The 22,442-nt window shown below is 41.4% G+C and overlaps 2 protein-coding genes across 4 annotated transcripts in view; both read left to right on the top strand.

Moving 5' to 3' along the window:
- The first annotated feature begins 1,169 nt into the window (after positions 1-1,169).
- On the top strand, positions 1,170-6,596 carry LOC135519131 (carbonyl reductase [NADPH] 1-like). 2 transcript variants are annotated; one of them, XM_064944199.1, is made up of 5 exons: positions 1,170-1,258; positions 1,532-1,613; positions 2,188-2,458; positions 2,707-2,814; positions 4,180-6,596. In XM_064944199.1, the coding sequence occupies exons 1-5, from the start codon at positions 1,251-1,253 to the stop codon at positions 4,653-4,655; spliced, it is 945 nt and encodes a 314-aa protein (XP_064800271.1). In that variant the 5' UTR covers positions 1,170-1,250; the 3' UTR covers positions 4,656-6,596. The 2 variants fall into 2 exon arrangements, with proteins under 2 accessions (XP_064800271.1, XP_064800270.1); XM_064944198.1 differs by having other exon boundaries at positions 2,170-2,458.
- Positions 6,597-6,951: 355 nt separating this feature from the next.
- Positions 6,952-22,442, top strand: part of LOC135519129 (protein dopey-2-like) — an 80,121-nt gene continuing 64,630 nt past the window's right edge. Inside the window, exons 1-2 of one of the 2 annotated variants that reach the window (XM_064944196.1) lie at positions 6,952-7,152; positions 9,220-9,334. The gene's annotated coding sequence lies outside the window, so the exon portion shown is untranslated. The remainder of the gene's footprint in view (positions 7,153-9,219; positions 9,335-22,442) is intronic. The other variant, XM_064944197.1, reaches the window with a different exon arrangement.

Here is a 22,442-nt window from a genome sequence, read left to right as displayed (position 1 = left end):
CCAATGTATGAAATAACACGTAAAAAAACGAAATACTGCATAGTTTCCTAGGAACGCAAAGCGAGGCGGCCATCTCTGTCGGCGCCGGAAGTAGTGGCTACAATCTCTATTGCACTCCTAACTGACAATGCCGAGACAGCCTATAGGGAGGAGGTTAGAGACATGGAGGTGTGGTGCCAGGATATCAACCTCTCCCTCAGCGTAATCAAGACAAAGGAGATGATTGTTGACGACAGTAAAAGGAGGACCGAGCACACACCCATTCTCATGCATGAGGCTGTAGATGAGCAGGTTGAGAGCTTCAAGTTCCTTGGTGTCCACATCACCAACCAGCTAGATTGGTCCAAACACCAAGACAGTCATGAAGAGGGCACGACAAAGCCTATTGCCCTTCAGGAAACTAAAAAGATTTGACATGGGTCCTCAGATCCTCAAAAGGTTCTACAGCTGCAACATCGAGATTATCCCGACTGGTTGCATCACTGCCTGGTATGGCAACTGCTCGGACTTTGATCGAAAGATACTACAGAGGGTAGTGCGTACGGCCCAGTACATCACTGAGGCTAAGCTGCCTGCCTTCCAGGATCTCTATACCAGGCGATGTCAGAGGAAGGCCCTAAAAATTGTCAAAGACTCCAGCCACCCCAGTCATAGACTGTTCACTCTGCTACCACACAGCAAGCAGGAGCGCAAAGTCTCGGACCAAAATACTTCTTAACAGCTTCTACTACGCATTGTGGACTATGCAATGCCAAGTGTGTGTAAAGCTGTCATCAAGGCAACATTGAAGAATCACAAATATAAAATATATTTTGATTTGTTTAACACTTGTTTGGTAAATACATATTTTCATGTGTGTTATTTCATAGTGTTGATGTCTTCATTGTTATTCTACAATGTAGAAAATAGTCGAAATAAAGAAATGCCAAGAGTGTGCAATGCTACCATCAAGGCAAAGGGTGGCTACTTTGAAGAATATATAGATATAATATAAAAATATATATAGAATATATTTTGTCTTGTTTAACACTTTTTTTGGTTACTTCGCTATTATTCTACAATGTAGAAAATAGTCAAAATAAAGAAAAAACCTTGAACGAATAGGTGTGTCCAAACTTTTGACTTGTACTGTATGTTGCATGTTATGTCTTGAATCTTGATCTCAGTTGTTCCTTCCTGTCATGACAAGCACCTTGAAGAAATCGAATGCTCGGGCAGGGCTTCTACTTCTCGGACCGTTATTGTGTTGAATGATACTGTAAGTTTCTGTTCATAATGGATTATTAATGCATCTTTCTTTTTAGATAAAACTACCACTTTTGAGATAAAACTCCCACTTTGTGTTTTATAAGAGAGGTTGGGGATGGAGGGGGAAGGGACGTGGGTGGGGGTGGGTGGGAATGAGGAAGAAGATTAGGGGGAGATAAGAGGGAGAAACAGTGCGAGCTAGTTCGCTGAAAAAGTACAGTGACATTTTGTTACATTCTAGACCTCTCCGCTAATTCAAGAGAATATTCTCTGCCACTTCTAGGTGTATCAATCCATACTGTGTTAGCTGCAAAGACTGGTGGTGTGCTCCATACTACATTGTAACAGTTTATACACTCACACTGGTAAGTGATACATCTGGATATAAATGATTCTTTGTTCACTGGTGTAAATTCATTATAATCTGCACTGTTTAAATTGCTCAGGGAGTTACATTTAATGTATTTTTAGATTATGTGGATATGATGGATTTAAAAAAAAATCTATTTTATGGTGTGCCAGCTAATGTTCTAGACCAGCACTAAAACAACTGATTAAACTACCAAATCAACCTTGATGAGTTGAATTAGGCATGCTAGCCCTGTGCTGGAGCAACATACCTTTAATTTATATCGGCAACATGTTGAACACCTGTTAATGTATTGTGAATTGTATGTTTACCGGTAGCTCAGACTAGCCCTCAAATTCAAATCTGGACCTTGAAGCCAGTTCCATAGATGTTTTTATTTTATTCTTCCCCTTTAATCAGGGACTGGTTTAGACCTGGGAAACCAGTTGTGTGCAATTCATTATCAAGTAGAACAGAAACACTGCAGTTCTCCAGACCTCGTAGGGTAAGATTTGAATACCCCTGCTCTATAACTTTCTGAATCTATAGCTTTTGATTTTTCTCTCTCTGAGGTGATGTCTGGTCCACAGGTGGTTCTGGTCACTGGCTCCACGCGTGGCCTGGGGTTAGCCATAGTGCAGGCGTTGTGCCAGGGCTTTAAAGGGGATGTGTATCTGAGTGCCCGGGACGTCCCGAGGGGGGCCATGGTTGTCGAGGATCTGCAGAGGGAGGGACTCAAGCCCAAACTCCTCCAGCTGGACATCACAGACCCGGTCAGCATCCAGGCGGCCCGGCAGCATTTCATGAAGGAGTACGGGGGTCTGGATGTGCTGATCAACAACGCAGGCATCGCCCCAAAACGTAACTCCACATTAATGTTACACAAACATACACCATAAGTCTATGACACACTAGCAATACACAGCTGATTCAAATAATCAAAGCTTAATGATGAGTTGGTTATTTGAATCAGCTGTGTAGTGCTCGGGCAAAAAACTAAACTAGCCACAGGACCGAGTTTGGGAAACCCTGCAATAAGAGTATTGTGTGTTAGCTGGCCTTGGATGCAGTGCCATTTGAAGTGAACTAATAGCTCCCTCTATGTCCAGGAGGTGACCCTGCATCCTTTGGCAGCCAAGCAGAACGCATTCTCCAAACCAACTTCTTCGCCACCAGAGACATGTGCAATGAATTTCTCCCTCTCCTGAAGAAAGATGGTAAACCCTTGTTTCATGGAGGAAAACTATCACTGATTTGGTTGTGTACCCAGTGATTATTTTTTATTTTACGATGGGTGGGTCTAATCCTGAATACTGATTGGTTAAAACTGCATTCCAGTCGGTGTCTGTTCCACAAGATTCCAAAGGCTAAATCTTAAATGTATTACCTTAAACTGCCCATTTATCTGTTCCATCTGACTGCTCAACCCACTGTCTCTCCGACATTTGAAACATTGTTTCAATATTCAAATTCGATGTCCAGCTGTCCAATAATAATATATGTGTTGGGAGGAGACAGACAGGCAGGCAGCGTTTCTCAGCCAGTCGAAATCATGAATCAGCTGGCATTATTTTTATGGATATATACAAAGAAATATCAGTTGGAAAAAAAGGTCAAACGAAAGTGCAGCTAGTTTGCGGTCTTTCCAGATTCAGTTTGAAGTGATCGTTTTCGCTGTGTTGTTGGCTAGCTGTGTTCTGACGAGTGAGCACATTTTCTATGCCAGCCGAAATCGCGCCTTATTAGCTCATTGTTATGGATGTATCCAAATAAATGTCACTGGAAAACAGCATAAACAAATGCGGCTACTTTGCTGTTATTCTGGCTGTACTTTTTGACGTGACTGTAAATTAGCCGTAGTTAGTTAGATAGCAAGCAAGGCATACGAATGTTGCCAGCCAGTATGGCAATAGAACATTTAGAACGAACGACTGGGTCGCGTCCATAGATACAGAACAAAAAGACGGAACGATTTTGTTGCATCTCTGGCAACCGAACCAATAGAACGAACGACCGGCCGGCTTGGGTAGCAAGTCTAGATTTGTGTCAGGACTATATCTTGTGGAAAGATGAAATAGTATGAATAAATTAATAAAAATAACGTTTTTTAATTAAAATATGTCAATCATTATTAGAATGTATTGCTAACCCGTTGTAATAAAGTGATAATGCCGTCGAAGCCGTTGTTTGGAGAATATATTGGCGCGGTTTGCCGGCCTGAGACGAACAACACCCGTGCCAATATATCCTCCAAATACCGGTTTCTCGGCCATTATTACATAATTATACAATGGGTGGGTCTAATACTGAATGCTGATTGGTTAAAACCGCATTCCAGTCGGTGTCTATTACACAAGTTACCGACGTTAAAATGTTTATTTACTCTGTTCCATCTGACTGCGCACTCCAATCTACTGTCTCATCAGCCCAGCCAGGGCACTTTATAAACGTGATCTCCACTATAAAAAGCATCTATACATTAACTTGACTTCGTTTTGGGCCTAACAACACCCATGCCAAATCACTTAAGTTAAAGGAAACATCATATGTAGATTAATTAACTGTATGTCTGTATGTTATAGGGAGGATAGTGAATGTTGCCAGCATCGTGGGCTATATCACCCTCTATATGTGTTCTCCGGACCTCCAGGCCAGGCTCTGCAGTGATGACATCACAGAGGAGGAGCTAGTGGCTCTGATGAAGCGCTTTGTTGCTGAGGCCAAAGCTGGAGACCACATCAACAAGGGCTGGCCAAATTCAGTCTATGGGGTGTCCAAAATAGGCCTGATGGCCCTTACCCGGATCCAGGCCCGCAGGCTAAGAAGAGAGATGCCCCAGAGAGGGATTCTGATAAACTCCTGCTGCCCGGGATGGGTGAAGTCTGACATGACCTATCCCAATGGGACCAAGACGCCTGCAGAGGGGGCTGACACACCTGTGTACCTGGCACTGTTGCCTCCAGCAACACTGGAGCCCCAGGGGGAGTTTGTAGTGGATAGACAGGTACAGGTATGGGCGGGGTCACCAACAGGTGCAACAATTAATGAGGGACCCTGACTTCGGACCCTTTCATCTGCTGCTATAATATATACAAGTAACTGCCAAAATAAAGGAAAGAGCAACATAAAGTGTCTTAGTAGGATGTAGGCCTAGGGTGAGTCAGAACAGCTTCAATGCACCTTGGCATAGATTCTACAAGTGTCTGGAACTATATTGGAGGTGTGCGACACCATTCTTCCTTGAGAAATTCCATTATTTTGTGCTTTGTTGAAGGTGGTGGAAAACGCTCTCAGGCGCCGCTCCAGAATCTCCCATAAGTGTTCAATTGGGTTGAGATCTGGTGACTGAGATGGCAAATGGTTTACATCGTGTTCATACTCATCAAACCATTAAGTGACCACTCCTGCCCTGTGGATGGGGGCAGTGGCGTAGGCACGGGTGGGCCTGGGTGGGCGCAAGTCCACCCAAACAGATTGAGCAAAAAATTATTATTATATTTTCCAAATGGGACATTCTTTTTCTTTTTACCTACCTAAGAACAGTACTTGACCTGGGCAGGAGTTCACCGGAAATGAGTACCCGGCACCTCAAATGTTCTTCTGCTTGAGTTCCTTAACCTCCTATAGAATATTAGCACAAAAGTATTTGAGTTCACTTAAATATAAATAGTACCGACACCCAAAATGACTACCGGCACATATTTCAGTCCAAGTCAAGCACTGGTCTAAACATGCATACACCTTCAGATAGAATTCATAGCAAGCAGTAGGGAGGGGTGGGACATCGAAAGGGATATTTATATTAATAATAATACATTTTATTTGGCAGATGCTTTTCAGGACACTCAATGCCATCTTACATAAAATCGAGTGCTGTACTAAAATCTATTTTAATTTAGGCCTATATAATGAATTTGAATTATTATTGATTATTTACTGTTAAACTAATTCAAAAAAACTAAACAATCAGCTTATCAATTTCTAAATAAAAGGTGGGTTCTGGCTTGTGTCACTTCATACTGATACCATGTGCTGTAAACCGTAGCTATTGCTGTGTTGGCTAGGCTACACTGTGTAGGCTACTCACTGTTAGCTAGCTAAGACTCACTAGTCAACTTAGCTAGCAAAAACAAGTAAAATGGCCAAACAAAGCTCAGTGTACATATTTTTAAAGAGACTGTGCATAGAAGAGGATGTTGGAGAATTTGCCAAGTTAATTGATATCAGTGATTTTGCCATGAAGGCCAGCCTGTCCCCCTGTATCAATCACTGATTGCATTGGTCTAATCAAGGGTCTTAACAAGATTTTCAGTACATTCAGAGACAACGATCAGCACTACAACAATGTTTTCATTCAACACTTTCAGAAATCATGCTCTTAACCACTAGACTATATCAGGGTGTCATGTTCTAGTCTAATAGGTCTATGGTTTATTATGTGCCATTAACAGATTTCTGCCTACGCCACCGGATGGAGGCATTGTCATCCTATAGCCAAAATAATGGCCTGCACAGCATTTTATACATGACCCTAAGCATGATAGAATGTTCATTGCTTGATTAACTCAGGAGCCACACCTGAGTGGAAGTGCTTTCAATATACTTTGTAGACCTTCCCTCATCAACTCCTGTTTCCATTATTTTGGCAGTTATATATATATATATGTGTGTGTGTGTGTGTGAATTAACCATACGTTATTGGTGTATAATAACCATTTAATAACCACATTAGTAAAGAGCAATTAAAATCCATTGTAATTTGTCTTTTATTTGCAGTTTATCTACTGCACTGTGAAGTGTTTGCAGAGCCAGAGGATATGGTTGATGTCCACTGAATAGTTAAACACGTCACTTCATTGTCTCAAAAATGACTGTAAAAATGTAATGAAAACGAGCTAGGGGATAGGTTGATGTGCACGGAATAGTTAAACACGTTACTTAATTGTCTCTGTAAACATGTAATGAAAACGATTGGTTGATAAAAAGTAAACATATTAAACATGCAGCTTGTTTGCAGTTATTTTGTCAGTCCTCTTCACCCCAGCTTTGACCAATACCTGACAGTGACTCGAGAGGTTTCTAAACATCGCACATCCCGGAATGTACCAAAGCCGGGGGTGGCAGTGAGACAAGAGAGAATAATACTTTCAGATTTGAACACTGAATGCAAGAAACAGGTTTACCCACCACGGTTGACTCGTTTATTCATGAAGACGTTTAAGTGACCTTGTGAGGGGCTTTTATAGCTTGTGACAATAAATACTGCTCCTAAGCGGTCGTAGCTATTCACCCCCCTTCCCCTAAGAGCAGGAAGTGCACTCTCCTTGCTCCGCTCGAGTGCATTGAATCAGCTGAGTTTGGGGATGCCACCCTTTTGCGTTTAGCAGGCTCTGCTCAAGACAAATTTGGGGAATGGGAAACGCACTCCAGACAGAACGGTTGGTTGGTGGTTTCTTCAAGCGGAACGGACGCTGCATCCAGACCTGTTAACCGTCACCGTTTTGCCGGGGTTGAGGTCAATTTGAGAGCTTAAACCGGAGCTTGTTTTGCAGTTGGTGAGTCATTGATGAACCCATATGATGCCCCATGTGTTTTATTGTTTACCGCACCACGTGATAGCACGTTGATACAACATTTTTCCCATTTTAATTAGCTGTTTTCTCCCTAGTTCACGTTTTCTTGTTGTGAATCAATGTGATCTAAATATGGTGCATTGTAGCCTACTATACAAATTCATTTGACTCGTTGGTCCACAGGGACATGATGTACCGTGGTAGTTTGGGCCATGTCTTGTGGCGATTGAAACCCGCTGTCATAATCAACTGTATGGACTGAGTGGGCAACTCTATCAGACCTACCTTTTAATCTGAAACATCAACAAACATCCAATTTCAATTATTTTAAAATTGTTGTTTTACTCAGCCCAGTCAAAACTGTTCGCTGCTCTGGCCCCCCAATGGTGGAACAAACTCCCTCACGACGCCAGGACAGCGGAGTCAATCACCACCTTCCGGAGACACCTGAAACCCCACCTCTTTAAGGAATACCTAGGATAGGATAAAGCAATCCTTCTCCCCCCCCCCCCTTAAATGATTTAGATGCACTATTGTAAAGTGGCTGTTCCACTGGATGTCATAAGGTGAATTCACCAATTTGTAAGTCGCTCTGGATAAGAGCGTCTGCCAAATGACTTAAATGTAAATGTAAATGTTGTTTTGCACTGCTTCATCAACAACATACATGCCAGTCTTTCCTGGTTGAGGGTTGACGAGAGATGAACTGCTTCTAGTTTTTATGAGAAATGATACTGTGATGAAAGTTCCAGATTGTCCCCATGATCAAATAACATTCAATTTAGACACCCTTATATACCCCACAAGACATGCCAGTAGGGGTCTCTTCACAGTCCCCAAGTCCAAAACGAATTCACTGCAACGCACAGTATTATACAGAGCCATCCATGGAACTCCCTTTCATCTCCAATTACTCAAGCAAACAGCAAAATGACCTTTAAAAATCGGATTAAACAACATCTCATGGAATGGTGGGGACTGTAAGGGGACACACTCTAACACACTAATTATTCTTAGTATTTTGTTGTATTTTACATTTCAGTGACTGTCCTTGTGTATCAGTGTTTTGTTACTTGTCATGTTTAATTGTGGACCCTAGGAAGAGTAGATGCTGCTTCTGCAAAATCTAATGGGGATGGAAATAAAATAAATAAATAAATAAACACCACAGGAAAGATAAAGAAGTGGTGGAATTTGAGGAGTTATTTTCAACAGAGCATGTGAATGATGATGATGTCATGAGAGTTCCGGGTCCTTTAGATCCTGTCAAAGATGCTGAGCGAGAGACAGACAGTATTTAGCTGGGAGAGCAGGATGAAATCCTCTTCTCGCTCACTCACACACACACAGACGGAAATCCCTTATTTGCTTTCTCACTCTCCATAGCCATGCCATCTTACATAATGCTGTCTGGTTTATAGAGTCACATTCAAAGGCTCTGCCATGACTGAGCTCTGCCATGACTGAGTCCTTAACAGCAGTGTCTGTCCCATCCTAGCAGTTCTGGCCTGTCCAATTCATATTAGAAGTCTCACAAGGCATAGTCTTATGCAATAGTGCTATATTACAGTCAGTTTCATAATCTGGTAACGAATATCTCTTTGCTCTTTGTGAGTCCACCCTCTAAACACACAGTCCCCCCCTGCAGGAGCAAACGTTGCAGGCTTACTGGAGTGCTCGCTGCTCCCTATCAGCATGTTCATGACACGGAGAATGAGTGTTTGACGGGCTGCTCCAGGCTTTATTCTGTGTTGAAGTTCAACTTTGGGATAAACTACAATGTATTTGAGTATTTACACAATGTAGCTCCAGGCCTAAATATTGACATTTCCTTGTTTGAATTCAAACAGACATTTTGTGATTCGATAAAATTCCAGGAAAATATGTTTAAAACCAATTTTTTTGAAAGATATTTGTGTATCCACACAGTGATGTTTGCATAGGGTTAGTAGATCACTTGACAGGCTTGAGGTTGTCCTATATGCAAATCCTCCTGTATTTCTGCACCTAACCTGACCTGTTCACATTTCCTACCTACTTGTTTGTCAGGAGAGAACTTACAACATTAGCAGAAATTGGAAGAGAGACAGAAAGGAAAGAAGAGAGAATCTGACTGTGTGGATCTGTGGATGCGTCAGCAACTGTTCTGAGACTAGCCTTTTCAGTAAGTTGTGTCTGAAAAGGCAAAGTACTGACCTAACCTTTTTGAAGGAGAGGTTCTGATCCAGGATCTGTATTAAAGCGTAGCTTGTATTAAAGGTAGTTCTAATGGCTAGTGCTGTGTGAGAGAATGGTCCATTCACATATTTACTGTCCAGGGCTAGACAGACTAGGCTAGTCAATCAGTTCAGTCATGCTGCTATTACTGTATTTTGTGTGTGTGTGTCTTTGTGTCAAAATCAAATCAATTTATTGGTCGAGTACACAGTTTAGAAGATGTTATAGCGGGTGCAGTGAAATGCTTATGTTACTAGCGCCTAACAATGCAGTAAAATCTCAAACAAGTACACAAATAATTCAGATGTACTTTTTATTTATTTATATTTATTTTACAACATAAAGAAATCAAGAACGTAACAGTAATCCAAATGCAATCTATATGTACAGTACCAGTCAGAAGTTTGGACACACCGACTCATTCCAGGGTTTTTCTTTATTTTTTAAATATTTTCTACATTGTAGAATAATAGCGACAACATCTAAACTATGAAATAACACATATGGATCATGAATCATGTAGTAACCAAAAAAGTGTTAAACAAATCAAAATATATTTTATATTTGAGATTCTTCAAAGTAGCCACCCTTTGCCTTGATGATAGCATTGCACACTCTTGGCATTTTCTCAACCAGCTTTATGAGGTAGTCACAGTCATAACGAAATTACTGCTTTGTGCATGTATGTGTGTACCACAGCAGTAAATTGCAATTAATCTGTGTAATGCATTGAGTTTGGCAGTGATTTGCAGGATTTAGTGGCTGAGTGTGTTAGGCATTGTCGGCTAGGTCCCGAAGAGGAAGTGATGTAAGGCTGTCAACGCCACTGCTTACTTATCAATTTGGATTCCCCTCAGTGATATAATTCTGCTCCCTATGGTTATCTTAGTCTCTCTTTCTTCCTACTCTGATTCCCGCCTGTCTCTTTGTCTTCCATTCTGTCTCCACATCCCTGAGCTTGTCTGAGATAAAGGTATAGAGACAAACAGAGACAGAAATCAATCCGTGTGTGTCTGTTCAGCTTGTTTCCAGGATTTCAACACACTAACGATCAATGTTGTCGAGGAGACTCAGATAGAGAATTATGGGCATGGCTAACAAACAAGCAAGCAGCTCCTAGCTAACTCCTGTCAATTAGAGATGTTGACATGAGATTGCCCTAATTAATCAACTGGTTGAGCGTACTGTGATCTCACCATCCACACACAGCCTTTAACACAGACACAAAGAGACACAGAGAGCTAGGCTATTACACATATAGATGGGAGGGACATGGGGTTTGGGATGTGAGCAGGCGGTTACGAGTAGGCAGGTGACCGGTATACCCCAGACAGAGTACTTTGTCATTGACACTTATTCTGACTTGGTTAGGGGCTGCCATGTTAGTGTTGCTCAGCAGCACAATGTTCTCTCCTGTTTCCATGGATCAAGGGATTTAGTTTTATAGTGCTTCCTCACTGTTGTTCTGTTATTGAAGGAATTATTTCCAAAGGGAAGCTCAACTACTACTGTCCTGGAGTGACCAGAATGAGACTCCGCACATGTGGCAGTGTCTTTAACGAAACAGCCAGGGTAATCGTTTTAGTCTGGGTAGCCATTTGATTAGATGTACAGGAAGGAGTCTTATGGGTTGGGGGTAGAAGCTGTTTAGAAGCCTCTTGGACCTACACTTGGTGCTCCGGTACTGCTTGCCATGTGGTTGCAGAGAGAACCGTCTATGACTTGGGTGGCTGGATTTTTTTTGACAATTTTTAGGGCCTTCCTCTGGCACCGCCTGGTATAGAGGTCCTGGATGGCAGGAAGCTTGGCCCCAGTGATGTACTGGGCCGTACGCACTACCCTCTGTAGTGTCTTGCAATCGGAGGCCGAGCAGTTGCTATACCAGGCAGTGATACATCCAGTCATGAGGCTCACGATGGTGGAGCTGTAGAACCTTTTGAGGATCTGAGGACCCATGTCAAATCCTTTCAGTCTCCTGAGGGGGAATAGGTTTTGACATGACCTCTTCATGACTGTCTTGGTGTGCTTGGACCATGTTTGCTGGCGATGTGGACATGACTGCCTGGTATGATGTGATGTGATGTTCCCTACCCGTACCACCTGGGGGCGGCCCGTAAGGAAGTCCAGGATCCAGTTGCAGAGGGAAGTTTTTAGTCCCAGGGTCCTTAGCTTAGTGATGAGCTTTGAGGGCACTATTGTGTTGAACGCTGAGCTGTAATCAATGAATGGCATTCTCGCGTAGGTGTTCCTTTTGTGTAGGTGGGAAAGGGCAGTGCAGAGTGCAAAAGAGATTGCATCACCTGTTGATCTGTTGGGGTGGTATGCAAATTGGAGTGGGTCTAGGGTTTCTGGGATAATGGTGTGCATGAGAGCCATGACCAGCCTTTCAAAGCACTTCATGACTACAGATGTGAGTGCTACGGGTCGGTAGTCATTTAGGCAGGTTACCCTAGTGTTCTTGGGCACAGGGACTATTTTGGTCTGCTTGAAACATGTTGGTTTTACAGACTCAGACCGGGAGAGGTTGAAAATGTAAGTGAAGACACTTGCCAGTTGGTCAGTGCATGCTCAGAGTACATGTCTTGGTAATCCGTCTGGCCCTGCTGCATTGTGAATGTTGACCTGTTTAAAGGTCTTACTCGCATCGACTGCGGAGAGCGTGATCACACAGTCATCCAAAACAGCTGATACTCTCATGCATGTTTCAGTGTTACTTGCTTCGAAGCGAGCATAGAAGTAAATTAGCTTGTCTGGTACGTAGAGTTGCACATTTTGGGGAATATTCAGAGGTGGAAACTTTCTGTGGGGAATATATGGGAATTAACCTGTTACATCTATGGGGGCGCTATTTCATTATTGGATAAAAAATGTGCCCGTTTTAAGTGCAATATTTTGTCACAAAAAGATGCTCGACTATGCATATAATTGACAGCTTTGGAAAGAGAACACTCTGGCGTTTCCCAAAACTGCAAAGATATTGTCTGTGAGTGCCCCAGAACTGATGCTACAGGCGAAACCAAGATGAAACTTCAAACAGGAAATGAGCAGGATTTTTGAGGCTCTGTTTTTCATTGTCTCCTTATATGGCTGTGAATGCGCAAGGAATGAGCCTGCCCGATCTATCATTTCCCCAAGGTGTCTGCAGCATTGTGACGTATTTGTAGGCATATCATTGGAAGATTGACCATAAGAGACTACATTTGCCAGGTGTCCGCCTGGTGTCCTCCGTCGAAATTGGTGCGTCTTCTTCAACTGCACGTCTTTTTCCAAGCGATTCACAGGAGAAAGTAGACATTCACGAACGATATATCAATGAAGAGATATGTGAAAAACACCTTGAGGATTGATTCTAAACAGCGATTGCTGTGTTTCAGTCGATATTATGGAGTTAATTTGGAAAACAGTTCGCCGTTTTGATGACTGAATTTTCTGTTTTTTTTGGTACCCAAACGTGATGTACAAAACGGAGCGATTTCTCCTACACAAAGAATCTTTCAGGAAAAACTGAACATTTGCTATCTAACTGAGTCTCCTCATTGAAAACATCCAAAGTTCTTCAAAGGTAAATGATTTTATTTGAATGATTTTCTTGTTTTTGTGAGAATGTTGCTGGCTGAATTCTAGGCTTATAGCTATGCTAGCTATCAATACTCTTACACAAATGCTTGTTTAGCTATGGTTGAAAAGCATATTTTGAAAATCTGAGATGACAGTGTTGTTAACAAAAGTCTAAGCTTGAGAGCAAATATATTTATTTCATTTCATTTGCGATTTTCATGAATAGTTAACGTTGCGTTATGCTAATGAGCTTGAGGCTATAAATAGGATCCCGAATCCGGGATTGCTTGACGCAAGAAGTTAACGGGAATATATGGGAATTAATACCATTTAACCTCTTGATACTACCCATCCCGGATCCGGTATCGTGAATACAGCCTCAGGCTCATTACCATAACGCAACGTTAACAATTTATGAAAATCGCAAATGAAATGAAATAAATATGCCTGCTCTCAAGCTTAGCCTTTTCTTAACAACAAAATCTCAGATTTTCAAAATATGCTTTTGAACCATAGCAAATCAAGCATTTGTGTAAGAGTATTGATAGCTAGCGTAGCATTTAGCGTATCATTTAGCACGCAACATTTTCACAATAACCAGAAAACCAATCAAATAAAATCATTTGCCTTTGAAGAACTTCGGATGTTTTCAATGAGGAGACTCTCAGTTACATAGCAAATGTTCAGTTTTTCCTGAAATATTCTTTGTGTAGGAGAAATCGCTCCGTTTTGTATATCACATTTGGCTACCGAAACGAACCGAAAATTCAGTCACCAAAACGTCAAACTTTTTCCAAATTAACTCCATAATATCGACAGAAACATGGCAAACGTTGTTTAGAATCTATCCTCAAGGTGTTTTTTCACATATCTCTTCATTGATATGCCGTTCGTGGAAGCCTGCTTTCATCTCAGAATCCCATGGAAAAATACCAGCAGTTGAAGATGACGCACCAATTTCGATGGAGGACACCGGGCGGACACCTGGCAAATGTAGTCTCTTATGGTCAATCTTCCAATGATATGCATACAAATACGTCACAATGCTGCAGACACCTTGGGGAAACGATAGATAGGGCAGGCTCATTCCTGTCGCATTCACAGCCATATAAGGAGACAATGAAAAATAGAGCCTCAAAAATCATGCTCATTTCCTGGTTGCAGTTTCATCTTGGTTTTGCTTGTAGCTTCTGTTCTGGGGCACTCACAAACAATATCTTTGCAGTTCTGGAAACGTCAAAGTGTTTTCTTTCCAAAGCTATCAATTATATGCATAGTCGAGCATCTTTTTGTGACAAAATATTGCGCTTAAAACGGGCACGTCTTTTTATCCAAAAATGAAATACTGCCCCTAGAGTTCCAAGAGGTTAAAAGTTGATGTTTTTTGCATTGGATATATTTACCATATCATATAGAGACATAAACATTTTACCTTATCATAAGTAAACATAATTGCAAATTATTTAAATCCTTCCAATAGAATAAAATAAAAAATAAAATAAAAATTACGAATTGTGACTCCCCATCCCGGGTCCGGGAGCGTAATCATCGCCGGACACTAATTAGCATAACGCAACAGACATAAATATCCCTAGAAAATATTCCTATTCATGAAAATCACATATTAAATATATTGAGACACGGCTTAGCCTTATTTTAATCACCCTGTCATCTCAGATTTTCAAAATATGCTTTACAGCCAAAGCTAGACAAGCATTTGTGTAAGTTTATTGATAGCCTAGCATAGCATTATGCCTTGCTAGCAGCAGGCAACCTTGTCACAAATCAGAAAAGCAATCAAATTAAATCGTTTACCTTTGAACTTCGGATGTTTTCACTCACAAGACTCCCAGGTAGATAGCCAAAGTTTATTTTTTCCCAAAATATTATTTATGTAGGCGAAATAGCTCCGTTTGTTCTTCACGTTTGGCTGAGAAATCGTCCGGAAATTGCAGTCACGAAAACGGCGAAAAATATTCCAAATTAGCTCCATAATATCGACAAAAACATGGCAAACGTTGTTTATAATCAATCCTCAAGGTGTTTTTCTAATATCTATTCGATAATATATCCGTCGGTACAATTAGTTTTTCAGTAGGACCGATTGGAGTAATAGCTACCTCTGTATTTTACGCGAAAATCTCTCTCGGAGCCACCATGTGACCACTTACGCAATGTGGCCGCCTATGGCTATTCTTCAACATAAAGCGTAAAACTTCGTCACAATGCTGTAGACACCTTGGGGAATACGTAGAAAGCGTAAGCTCATTGATGGCACATTCACAGCTCAATAGGGACTCATTGGAACGCAGCGCTTTCAAAACCTGGGGCACTTCCGGATTGGATTTTTCTCAGGATTTCGCCTGCAACATCAGTTCTGTTATACTCACAGACAATATCTTTACAGTTTTGGAAACGTTAGTGTTTTCTATCCAAAGCTGTCAATTATATGCATATTCTAGCATCTTATCCTGACAAAATATCCCATTTTAAAACGGGAATGTTTTTTTCCCAAAAATGAAAATACTGCCCCTAGAGTCGCAACAGGTTTTAATTAAATGAGTTGACTCTTCACGTGGGATTATTTCACTTAAGAACAAAAGAAAGGGAATATTACTCAAGCTTTGGTTGTCTTCCTCTCAGGCCTCCATGTCTTCACCCTGGACCTCCTACAGTGGGGCAAAAAGTATTTAGTCAGCCACCAATTGTGCAAGTTCTACCACTTAAAAAGATGAGAGGCCTGTAATTTTCATCATAGGTACACTTCAACTATGACAGACAAAATGAGAAAAAAAATCCAGAAAATTACATTGTAGGATTTGTTATGAATCTATTTGCAAATTATGGTGGAAAATAAGTATTTGGTCAATAACAAAAGTTTATCTCAATACTTTGTTATATACCCTTTGTTGGCAGTGACAGAGGTCAAACGTTTTCTGTAAGTCTTCACAAGGTTTTCACACACTGTTGCTGGTATTTTGGCCCATTCCTCCATGCACATCTCCTCTAGAGCAATGATGTTTTAGGGCTGTTGCTGGGCAACACGGACTTTCAACTCCCTCCAAAGATGTTCTATAGGGTTGAGATCTGGAGACTGGCTTGGCCACTCCAGGACCTTGAAATGCTTCGTACGAAGCCACTCCTTCGTTGCCCGGGAGGTGTGTTTGGGATCATTGTCATGCTGAAAGACCCAGCCACGTTTCATCTTCAATGCCCTTGCTGATGGAAGGAGGTTTTCACTCAAAATCTCACGATACATGGCCCCATTCATTTTATTCCTTTACACGGATCAGTCGTCCTGGTCCCTTTGCAGAAAATCAGCCCCAAAGCATGATGTTTCCACCTCCATGCTTCACAGTAGGTATGGTGTTCTTTGGATGCAACTCAGCATTCTTTGTCCTCCAAACACGACGAGTTTTAGTTTTTACCAAAAAGTTATATTTTGGTTTCATCTGACCATATGACATTCTCTCAATCTTCTTCTGGATCATCCAAATGCTCTCTAGCAAACTTCAGACGGGCCTGGACATGTACTGGCTTAAGCAGGGGGACACGTCTGGCACTGCAGGATTTGAGTCCCTGGCAGCTTAGTGTGTTACTGATGGTAGGCTTTGTTACTTTGGTCCCAGCTCTCTGCAGGTCATTCACTAGGTCCCCCCGTGTGGTTCTGGGATTTCTGCTCACCGTTCTTGTGATCATTTTGACCCCATTGGGTGAGATCCTGCGTGGATCTCCAGATCGAGGGAGATTATCAGTGGTCTTATATGTCTTCCATTTCCTAATAATTGCTCCCACAGTTGATTTCTTCAAACCAAGCTGCTTACCTATTGCAGATTCAGTCTTCCCAGCCTGGTGCAGGTCTACAATTTTGTTTCTGGTGTCCTTTGACAGCTCTTTGGTCTTGGCCATAGTGGAGTTTGGAGTGTGACTGTTTGAGGTTGTGGACAGATGTCTTTTATACTGATAACAAGTTCAAACAAGTGCCATTAATACAGGTAACGAGTGGAGGACAGAGGAGCCTCTTAAAGAAGAAGTTACAGGTCTGTGAGAGCCAGAAATCTTGCTTGTTTGTAGGTGACCAAATACTTATTTTCCACCATAATTTGCAAATAAATTCATTAAAAATCCTACAATGTGATTTTCTAGATTTTTCTTCTCATTTTGTCTGTAATAGTTGAAGTGTACCTATGATGAAAATTACAGGCCTCATCTTTTTAAGTGGGAGAACTTGCACAATTGGTGGCTGACTAAATACTTTTTTGCCCCACTGTATATGTCCACCTCTTGAACATCAGACTCTGAGGCCTCATCTTCACTGTCACTTTCCAACCTTATTGAGGATGGCTCGTTGTCAGGCTCCAAAAGCCTCAAATTTGCCCGGATGGCCACCAATTTTTCAACCCTTGTATTGGTCAGCCTGTTGCGCGTGTGTGTTCCCAAACAAGGACCAGTTGCACACTAAGACCGCTGATGTTGGTGGGATTTGGAGGATGATGGAGGCAACAGGGGGAAGAGTCTCAGATCCACAAAGTCCCTTCCACCAGGTGGCTGATGAGATATGTTGGCATGACTGCCGTATTGCATCTCCTTCCCAAAGCCCTTGCTTGGAAGTGTACTTTGCTAGACTGCCAAGAACCTCGCCCTCTTCCAGGCCAAGGTGGCGAGACACGATAGTGATGACACCATAGGCCTTGTTGATCTCTGCACCAGACAGGATGCTCTTGCCAACATACTTAGGGTCAAACATGTACGCTGCAGCGTGTCTGGGCTGCAGGCAGAAGTCTTCACTCTTTTTGATTTATTTCAGGACTGCAGTTCTCTCTGCTTGGAGCAACAGTGAAGTGGGCAGGGCAGTTCGGATTTCTTCTCTAACTGCAAGCAGAGTCTGAACATCTGAGGGAGAAAATGCCATCCTGTCTTTCTGTGCAATGGCTACTGCTATAGGTTTCAGGGGTTTCAGGCTGCTTACCACTCTCCCAAAATACATCATCCAGGAGGATCCTCTTGATGGGGCTGTCCATATCGGCAGACTGTGACATGGCCATTTCTTGGAGTGACTCCTTCCCCTCCAGGAGACTGTCAAACATGATGACAAGACCACCTCAACCGGTGTTGCTGGGCAGCTTCAATGTGGTGTTCTTATTCTTCTCACTTTACTTGGTGAGGTAGATTGCTTCTATAACTTGATGACCCTTCACGTACCTTACCATTTTCCTTGGCTCTCTTGTAGAATGTACCCATTGTTTTCAGTGCCACGATGTCCTTGAGGAGCAGATTCGTTGCATGAGCAGCACAGCCAATGGGTGTGATGTGAGTGTACAATTCCTCTACTTTAGACCAAGCAGCCTTCATGTTCGCAGCATTGTCTGTCACCAATGCAAATACCTTCTGCGGTCCAAGGTCACTGATGACTGCCTTCAGCTCATCTGCATTGTAGAGACCGGTGTGTCTGTTGTTCCTTATGTCTGTGCTCTTGTAGAATACTGGTTGAAGGGTGGAGATGATGTAGTTAATTATTCCTTGCCCATGAACATTCGACCACCCATCAGAGATGACTGCAATACAGTCTGCTTTCTATATGATTTGCTTGACCTTCACTTGAACTCTGTTGAACTCTGCATCCAGCAAATGAGTGGATAAAGTATGTCTGGTTAGAGGGGTGTAAACTGGGCAAAGAATATTCAGAAATCCAATACACATTGCCTGTGAGCATCAGAGGTGAACCAGTTGCATACACAGCTCGAGCAAGACATTCATTAGCATTTCTCTGACTACATTCCTCCATTGTAGAGGTCGACCGATTAATCGGAAATCTGTATTTTTCATCGCCGATTTTTATTTTAATACCATTATTTAATTAGGCAAGTCAGTTAAGAACACATTCTTATTTTCAATGATGGCCTAGGAACGGTGGGTTAACTGCCTCGTTCAGGGGCAGAACGACAGATTTACACCTTGACAGCTCAGGGATCCAATCTTGCAACCTTACAGTTAACTGGTCCAACGCAATAACGACCTGCCTCTCTCTCCTTGCACTTCACAAGGAGACTGCCTGTTACGCAAATGCAGTAAGCCAAGGTAAGTTGCTAGCTAGCATTAAATTTATCTTATAAAAAAACAATCAATCATAATCACTACACATGGTTGATGATTTTACTAGATATTATCTACCGTGTCCTGCGTTGCATATAATCTGACTGAGCATACAAGTATCTAAATATTTGACTGAGCGGTGGGAGGCAGAAGCAGGCGCGTAAACATTCATTCAAATAGCACTTTAGTGCGTTTTGCCAGCAGCTCTTCGTTGTGCGTCAAGCATTGTGCTGTTTATGATTTCAAGCCTATCAACTCCCGAGATGAGGCTGGTGTAACCGAAGTGAAATGGCTAGCTAATTAGCGCGCGCTAATAGCGTTTCAAACGTCACTCGCTCTGAGCCTTCTAGTAGTTGTTCCCCTCGCTCTGCATGGGTAACGCTGCTTCGATGGTGGCTGTTGTCGTTGTGTTGCTGGTTTGAGCCCAGGGAGGAACGAGGAGAGGGACGGAAGCTATACTGTTACACTGGCAATACTAAAGTGCCTATAAGAACATCTAATAGTCAAAGGTAAATGAAATACAAATGGTATAGAGGGAAATAGTCCGAAAATTCCTATAATAACTACAACCTAAAACTTCTAACCTGGGAATATTGAAGACTCATGTTAAAAGGAACCACCAGCTTTTATATGTTCTCATGTTCTGAGCAAGGAACTGAAACGTCAGCTTTCTTACATAGCACATATTGCACTTTTACTTTCTTCTCCAACACTTTGTTTTTGCATTATTTAAACCAAATTGAACATTTTTCATTATTTACTTTAGGCAAAATGTATTTTATTGATGTATTATATTAAGTTATAATAAGTGTTCATTCAGTATGCTTGTAATTGTCATTATTACAAATAAACAAATAAAAGATTTGGCCGATTAATCGGTATCGGCTTTTTTGGTCCTCCAATAATCGGTATCGGCGTTGAAAAATCATAATCGGTCGACCTCTACTCCATTGACTCAAAAAACTTGTGATTCCAGGAGGACCATGGGCTGTTGCTATCGATAAGGTGGCTAATTTATTATTTTCACCTCGAATAGAAGTAGGGGGACTTTTATCAGAGGTTGCTTGTTGTGACCACTGAGGGAACTTTATGCACTTGGCCAGAGGATTCTGCTTCTTTGTTGCACTCTTCACATATAATTTAGCACAGTATTTACAAATGTACACAGCTTTTCCTTTTACATTAGCTGCAGTGAAATGTCTCTACAAATCAGATAGTGCCCGTGGCATTTTCCTGTAAAGATGATGAGGAAAAAAATAGTAAAAAACCCAAAAACAATTCCAGTTAGATGAAACAACTCATTTGTAAGATAAATGTTTAAAAATGAAACATGTATGGAAACAGGTGAATTAACACTCCTCAGTTAGCAGGCTCAAGCTGCTAAAACCCACATGGTAGCAAAAAATAACTTGTTATTAACAAGTTAGAAATTATTTAAACACACTTTGCTATAGGCTACTATTCACTAGTTAACAAAAAATCATGTATGTCTGTTGAAGGATTTTAATTCCTCTGTTTTAATTCCCAATCGAAATTAAACACTGTCAATTCATAATGATTTGTATGACCCTTATTTATAGGAATGGACAGAGTCCCAGTCTTAAAGTCAAGTAACAGTCTATATTCAAGAGATTACTGAGTTCATACACATTTTACCACAGGTTATAAACTGAAAATGACGTCAGCGTTTTCTAAATGTTCTGTCTCTTCTTGACACTGGTAGAAAGGCTCTATAGATCTCAAGCCATCCCTCCTCGCCTAGAGCCAAGGTCAGTCAGTGTAGATAAACATTCTAGACAGTCTGGAGATAGTTCATTCATTTGTACCAAGGAACAGACCGTCATTGTTCTAAACTCTTGACTACATTATATTCAATACTGGGAGCAAGAGAGAAAATTCATACATGTACAGTAACATAATAGTATTCGGATTAGTCAGTCCTGATTGAAATGTATACATAATGAGTCATCATTGATAAAAATTCCCTTAACAATGTCGCAAATATTTTCACCCCACCCAGTATTTTAATCCAAACTTACCAGAAAGCATGTAGTCCTTGGCTCAGACAGTGTAGTAGTATGGCCTCAATAGCATCTCATTAGTGTGCAAGGTCTTGATAATCAGCTGTACATGTTATAGAAGAATGCACTGTCCCTGCAGAGGGTTTCAATTCCACTGAATTGGGGATAATTTTAACAAAATATGCCACAAGACCTAGAATTGCCTTGTGTATCCCACATAAAAGGTTCACTGTTATAAGCAAACCCTTTTTTGATGATTTTTAAACAAAATTCCCCAAATTCCCGGGCTTAACAAGTCCAATAGCTCAAATGAAAGATAAACACCTTGTTCATCTACCCAGCGAGTCAGATTTCTAAAATGTTTTACGGCAAAAACAAAGCACATATGTATATCAAACCACCACTGAGACACATACAATATGTAGCCATTTTGTCAAGCAAAAGACACAATCACAAATGCAGGATTAAAAGAAAAATAATTCACTAACCTTTTGAAAATCTTCATCAGATGACAGTAATAGGACATGTTACACAGTACATTTATGTTTTTTTCAATAATATGCAATTTATATCCATAAATCTCCGTTTACATTGACGCCATGTTCAAAAAATGCTACAAAATGTCCGGAGAAATTATAGATAGCTCCGCCAGATAACGCCAGATAACAGCAATACACATCATAAACTTTGACTAAATATACATGTTCTACATATAGTTAGAAAGATGCACTGCTTCTTAATGCAACCGCTGTGTTACATTTATTTTTAACGTTACAGAATTTGTTCACTAGGCAATATTCTGAGGCGGCGCTCAGACATAAGCAATATTTCTCTGCTATGTTGGAGTCAACAGAAATACAAAATTACAACATAAATATTCACTTACCTTTGATGGTCTTCGATCAGAATGTAGTGGAAGGAGTCAAACTTACCCAATACATCGTTTGGTTTCAAGTTGTGTGTCTCTGTATTAGCATATGCTAACAGCTTCAGCTGAAATGCACCCAAAATGACTTCTGGTCCCGCACAGTTGCGCATCAACTTCAAAATTACATATTATATGTCGACTAAACTGGTCAAACTAAGTGCAGATACAAGCTTTAGGATGTTATTAACGTACAAAACAATTGGCGATTCGACCGAATGAACGCAACTCTTCTCAGACGACATGGAACAAAAGAATAGCCTGTATACAATTGCGCCAGGACGCACAGATATTTTCCCGTGACACGTCACTATTTTGCCCGCCAACGGGTCAAAGCTCGCGGGATTTTCCCCATTACTCGCTCTATTGAACGGACACATCCAGCCGAACACACAGAAACTGATTCCAGATCCGTAGCTGGTTGGGAAGGGTGGGGGCAATGACGTCAAAGTTGGGGT

The sequence above is a fragment of the Oncorhynchus masou genome, chromosome 29, assembly GCF_036934945.1.
Source record: "Oncorhynchus masou masou isolate Uvic2021 chromosome 29, UVic_Omas_1.1, whole genome shotgun sequence".
In the NCBI taxonomy this organism is placed as follows: Eukaryota; Metazoa; Chordata; class Actinopteri; order Salmoniformes; family Salmonidae; genus Oncorhynchus; species Oncorhynchus masou.
The sequence above is the reverse complement of the archived record's forward strand: the minus strand, read 5'-3'. Positions and strand labels throughout refer to the sequence as shown.

Excerpts from the sequence above, each read along its gene's own strand:
- LOC135519131 (XM_064944198.1), top strand. Across the intron at positions 2,459-2,706 it reads CGCAGGCATCGCCCCAAAAC|GAGGTGACCCTGCATCCTTT; the intron begins GTAACTCCACAT and ends CTCTATGTCCAG. Across the intron at positions 2,815-4,179 it reads CCCTCTCCTGAAGAAAGATG|GGAGGATAGTGAATGTTGCC; the intron begins GTAAACCCTTGT and ends TGTATGTTATAG.